A 6,000-nucleotide genomic window follows, 5' to 3' on the forward strand; every position below is an offset into this window, starting at 1 on the left:
GGAACTGAACCGAAAACCGGAAAACTTTTGTAGGAACAAAACCGGAACCGAACCGGGAAAAAATATCAGTTACTTCGGTTTGGTGCAAATTCAAACACGCTCGTAAACATGATCTTACTCCCCACTTCAATAATTGTTGTAGTATTTTAAAAATGTATGACTACGGCCGTGCGGTGCATAAGCATCGGTTTCGGAGCATGGTGCCGGGCTATCATACAAGTACCATACAATGTTATAAATTATGGTAAGAAATAAGTTGTTAATACAAATAAAAACATTTAAAAATTCTCTTGGAGCTGAACCGACAACCGAAAACTGGAAAAACCGTTATTTTTTGGAACAAAAACCGGAACTAAACCGATATAAGTATATATTTTTTTTTACTTGAACCGGAATGAAAATCAAAACGAAAAAAATAACGGTTTCAAGCCCCAAAGTTTAATATTCTATCTTTATACTATGTAGGTTCAGTAAGTTCTCAAAAAAATAAATAGTCATCACTAAAATAATAATTACCATTTTCACTTGGACTTTCACGCGGACCATATGACGCTATACAAAGTGGAGGCTATGTTAACAAACTTCTTTACAAGGAATGGATGTTAGCCATTTGCTCAACCTGTCAATTGCTCTTAATACTGGATCAGACACATGTTTAATACTTTGGACGCTGAAGACGCACATGCGCGTAATGACCAGGCGGCCGATCGATGTAATTAATGTGCATTTTAAAGGTGCTAATTAAAATCTCATTATATAGTCAGCAGCGAATGAGTTAAAAAACATCGTGCCGACCCTGATGAAACAGGCGACCGATGACTTGACGGCCGCTATACCAACTAAACTAGAACATCGTGGGTGCTATACAAATAATAATAGTTTGTATTTTTTTGGTACTTTGATTTAATCATAAAACTAATTAAAAAAACTTATTTATATTAGTGTATTCGAATATATTATCCGGTATTTTTATCAACATATAAAATTATAATAATATGTACAATATTATTTTATGGAATATGCTTGAAGCTTTTTCAATGTATGCTTACTTTATACATAATTTATAATAATATGTAGGTTTTCTAAAAAAAACTCCCCTATAATATTTGCCTTAAAATTATATTTTCCCGAACAATTGTGCTTACTGGTTTGGGTATTAACTTCATCCCTACAACTCAAACAGCATTAAAATGTTATTATCATATAATTCTATTATAAACGATTTCAATTATACGAAACAATAAAATATTAAATTTCAGCTTTTGATATTTTGATAAAATATAGAAGAACGTCTTTGTGCAGAAAGATTTAATGCCTTACAAATAATCATAATAATGTTGAATATTTAAACTCAATTCCGTGAAACCAAAAGATCCCTTGAGCTACATTAGTTCTAAAGAGAAATTTAATACAGACTGGTACTTACAAGGAGTATTAAATATTATTTATACTGCTAAATTCTTTCTTCATGTTTTATTTTATATTGGTTTGATTGTTATTCAATTTAAAAATATATAATATCCACTTCTCCGAGCTTAGCTATCTATGTATAATAAATACTTTTTTTATCGCTCTACTGGCTTATTTAATAATACTTAGTTATTTATTTCCAAAAAAATAACGATAAATAAAAAAATCGACATTTTTATTAGAATGTAAGCGGCATTTATGTCAAGTACCTATTAGTGATAGGTACCGTAAAGTTTTTTTCACTCACTGTCTGTAAGTTGTTCTCAATCTTAAATCACATTAGTTGTCAATGCACTATCAAACTTTGAGATTTTATTTGATATTTAAATGTATGATAACCACCGATTAAAATCATGATGATGTTATAAAAATACGTTGGCGGTGAAAAAAACATTAAGTACATACTTATTTTAGAGAAAAGGGTTTGGTATAATTTAAAAAAAAATGCGTAGGTGTATATATTGTTGTCTGTTTCTTCAAAAAACCTCACAACGTTGTTTTGATTTATTCTCATTACATTATATTCATCATCATTTTCAAAAACCTCATAAAAATAGACCAGTTTTTTTAAGACACATATTTTTTACTTGTTCTAATTCAACATTTTTTTTATAATACTGATTTTTGAGGCTTGATAAAATTATCTAAGTTTAACAAAAGTATTGCAATGATCATATTATATACCTTGTGTATACTGATAACTCCTGTGCGTTGGATGATACCTTCTGGTGCTCGGGAGTACTCGATCTTGGAGTTAGAGTAGAGGGAGGTGAAGGATGGGTGTTTGTAGAGACTTGAAACAATAGTTATTTTCCAGTAAAAGCAAAGAAAACAAAGAACTTGTAATTTGATACATATACGTAGAGTACAGTAAAATTATGGATACAGTGGAAAAGGGCGAATAATTCTTTATATTAAACATTTAATAAATCATTGCTAAGGCTACGCATTGAAGGTAGAAACGGTTTGGTTAGGTATTTTAGTGAACTACGGATCATTGATATCGATGGGATACAATATTACACTTGATATTAGACGTATTTGTTTAATTGTTGTTTTTACTTAATAAAACGCAATTTTTATGTAGTACACTGATTGGACGGATAATTATTTATGTACCTATTGTTATATTATTTATATCGCTTTGGATTTTGTTTGATAAATATTGTTTTAAAAAAATGTATTCAGTTGAAAATGTCCCTCTGATGCGGACGAAACCGGTCCTAATCTCTTGATTAAAAGTGGAATAAGTACTACATAAAAATTGCGTTTTATTAAATAAAAACAACAATACAATGCAGTTCCACCATGAATTGACAGTTAACAAAATAAAAGTATTTGTATAAATTATTATTAAGCGTACGTTTTTAGACTTTGCGATGCAGTAAACCCAGGGGTTGTATTTTATTATAGATACACGCGGGCTGCTGGAGGCAGCGGGTGCCCTAACGGGCGTGATTTTTCAACTGCGAAATATTTAAAAATATCTTATGTCTAATAAATAGAGCGTGGGAACCGGTGGACGAGTAGTTTTCTACAATGTTTCCTTTAAGCCTCGGCAGAAATTACCGTTAGGATTTTGAAATTTTGCGCGGCGTATTACAAACGCGCGCCTCTTATTTTCTAAAGAATGAGCGGCTCAAGTATATTTTGTCTTTATTCTCGAGGGATGCAAACGATTTTATTTTATAAAAAATATTTTGATATTATTTAGATTTTCGATAGTGATTTGATACATTTTTGTATGAGATGAAGTCATTTATTAGGGCGTATTATTGATTGAAATTTATTATTTAGGTGACTGCGTGCCACTGCCGCGTGAACAAGACGTATCAGAGGTGGGTGTCCAGAGTGTATCCTGGAAGACGTGCCGCCCAGCCTGGGCCTCCACACCATTGGCTGTCGGATAAGCAGGCGCCTCCACCGCCTTCTTCTCATCAACATCCACATCATCAGAGACCGCTGCCTCCTATCGACACGGCGGATATGTACTATACATTGGATTTTAGCGATAGCCAGAGCTCGCCTTTGATTCAGTAGAACAATATGGGTTCTAGGGAGACATCTTTGGTGCACTTTGATAGATATACTTTGACAAATTACACCATGTGACTACGATTGAAAGATGTTTTAACGTTTATCAGCAGCTCATTGTACCTATTATAGAACATATATAATTTTGAAAAACACTTTCTGAGAGAATATATTATAATATGTACCTATTATAGTTTAAATAATTTTGAGTCTTAAAAATAATTAATGCCATTTAATCTTTAATTTGTGTTTTAATTTAAATACTGTTATCATGAATATTATGATAACTGTACTTTAAAGTAATCGATTGATTGAAATATTATTAACTTTACTATAATTAACTTAATACCATTATTATTGTCAGTCTTACCATAATTTTTAAATTACGTAATTTAATGTAGGTGTATCTTTTATTTGACAAATGCTTGTTTAAATTAAATCTTATACGACCTTATGGTTCATTTTTTCCTTTTTTTTGATGAATATAAATACTAACAACAAGGTGAAATTGGCATTCAATGTTTAACCCCCAGAACATAAGAATATGTTAAAATATTTGGGTGAGGATTGGTTGTAAAATATTTGCTAAACCTCTTATTCTGTATGGTAATAGAGGAATGGATATATTATTGTAAATATTGATTAAAAAAGCAACATCTGTATTTCATACAACTAAGGAGACTTGACGTCGCTTAAGCGGTTTCTTAGTAAGATAAATAATGAAAAATCAAAGTGCACTGAATAAAATTGTCCCATCAATTGATTGTTATTTATATTAATTTTATTGTAGGGTAATACGGTCGAGTAGTAATTGATATTTTAAAGTGAAGGTAGTTATTGAGTGAATCTGTGAACAAATATTAGTGAGACAAGAATGTATAACAATATTAAAAATATATATAATGCATTGAAGAGAAGAAAGGACAGTAAGCTAAAATTATTCAAAAGAATATAATATAATAAAGTGTTATACTACGTGCTGATATAAAGGTACACCATTATTATTGTATAAATTATTTTGTTGCACTTTTAGTCATAAATGGTTTATTTGATATAAATTAAGTATTTGATTATTATTCTTAACCATGTAGAATGTGTACTTTTTATTTATTTAATATGAGTATTTCATTTCCATTTTTTCCTGTCAATAAAAAAATAAAAAAAAGAGTTTTATTTAAGAACATGCATTAAGGTTAATCTATTTTATATAATTTATATGAATTATCGGTTTGAATGCTTTTAATAAAACAAAAAAACGCTATTTATGTTTAAATATGCGTAAAATTTCTTCAAAAAATAAACCTAAGAAAAATCCTGATAGGCATATACATTAATTCTTTAACCCTTTTCCCTTCTGTCCAAAATAGTAAATGATTAATACTTGTGAGTCTATTCACACCTAGTAAAAATAGTGTATTTTAAATTACATAGTAGTTAAGAGGTTTTGCTTATTTAAAAAAAAAACTTTCAATTAGAAAATATTTTATGTACGTTGGTAATATATAGATATACGGTTGATATTCTAAAAAAATCGTTCAAAAAATGGCACCAAAACACTATATAATTTGCGAGGTTGATTTTGAACATCGTGGAGCCAAATAATTTCAATGCATAATTATTTTTCTTCGTATAAATATAATATGGCGATTCTAGAAAACGTTTTTTTTATTTAAAAAAAAAATTAGCCGTCGTACGACAGAATAGTCAGAGCAGTAAAAGTGCAGAGTTTTAAGGTCGATGTTACTTGGCGCTAGGAGCTAAATTACTTTAAATTTGCAGGGTTTATGCTATTATAGCAAATATTTACATACACATAGTGTAGAGAATGTTACTTGCTCAAGTAGCGACACGGTGGTTTAAAAGATTGCAGTGTATCATGTAGGCGGACAACATGATAAATCATATTATATAAAAAATAGTCATAAAATAAATACAGCTATAAACATGCTACATTTTCCATAAACCTCAAAGCTACCATTTAGGCTGTACTAATAAAATTCGTTTGTAAAAAGTTTATATGAAAAATAATAGTGACGTAATGATTTATTTTTCAACAAAGCTTAATTTTATTATTTACCGTTAAGTTCATGTAAAAATAATTATTTCTAGTTTATATTAATATTTTATTAAACGTGATGATAGAATCTATCTAAATGTAGTGGTAGTATCTGAAATTTTATTGTGTTGGTGTATGCACACCATGATCTATCTAAATAATGTTGTGTGACATTATTATGGATAGGTTATTACTATTTTATTTTGCCAAAGACTGTTTCTTTTTGTTATTTGTTTGGTATGTAGTATACTTAATATTATGTATAATTAGGAATGATATATTGGATTTGGCGTTGTGTATATATAAACTAGTATTTGAAATAAATGAAACTGTGTAATTTTATGTCACATTCGTATTAAAATAAGTCATATTAATGTGTGAGAAAAGTAATATTAATGTTTTTAAATGACTGAATGGTGTACTTTTGTAAATATTTATAA

General features: G+C 29.3%; 1 protein-coding gene across 2 annotated transcripts in view; it reads left to right on the top strand.

The window, feature by feature from the left end:
• Nucleotides 1–5,663, top strand: part of wry (delta and Notch-like EGF repeat containing weary) — a 252,245-nt gene extending 246,582 nt beyond the window's left edge. For both annotated transcript variants that reach the window (XM_085946683.1, XM_085946684.1), the window contains exon 12: nt 3,268–5,663. In XM_085946683.1, coding sequence (XP_085802809.1) covers nt 3,268–3,510 — 243 coding nt within the window. In that variant the 3' untranslated portion in view covers nt 3,511–5,663. The remainder of the gene's footprint in view (nt 1–3,267) is intronic.
• Nucleotides 5,664–6,000: the final 337 nt, after the last annotated feature.

The sequence above is a fragment of the Rhyacophila brunnea genome, unplaced genomic scaffold, assembly GCF_057557595.1.
Source record: "Rhyacophila brunnea isolate RB1 unplaced genomic scaffold, BYU_Rbru_1.0 scaffold_2, whole genome shotgun sequence".
NCBI classification, from domain to species: domain Eukaryota; kingdom Metazoa; phylum Arthropoda; class Insecta; order Trichoptera; family Rhyacophilidae; genus Rhyacophila; species Rhyacophila brunnea.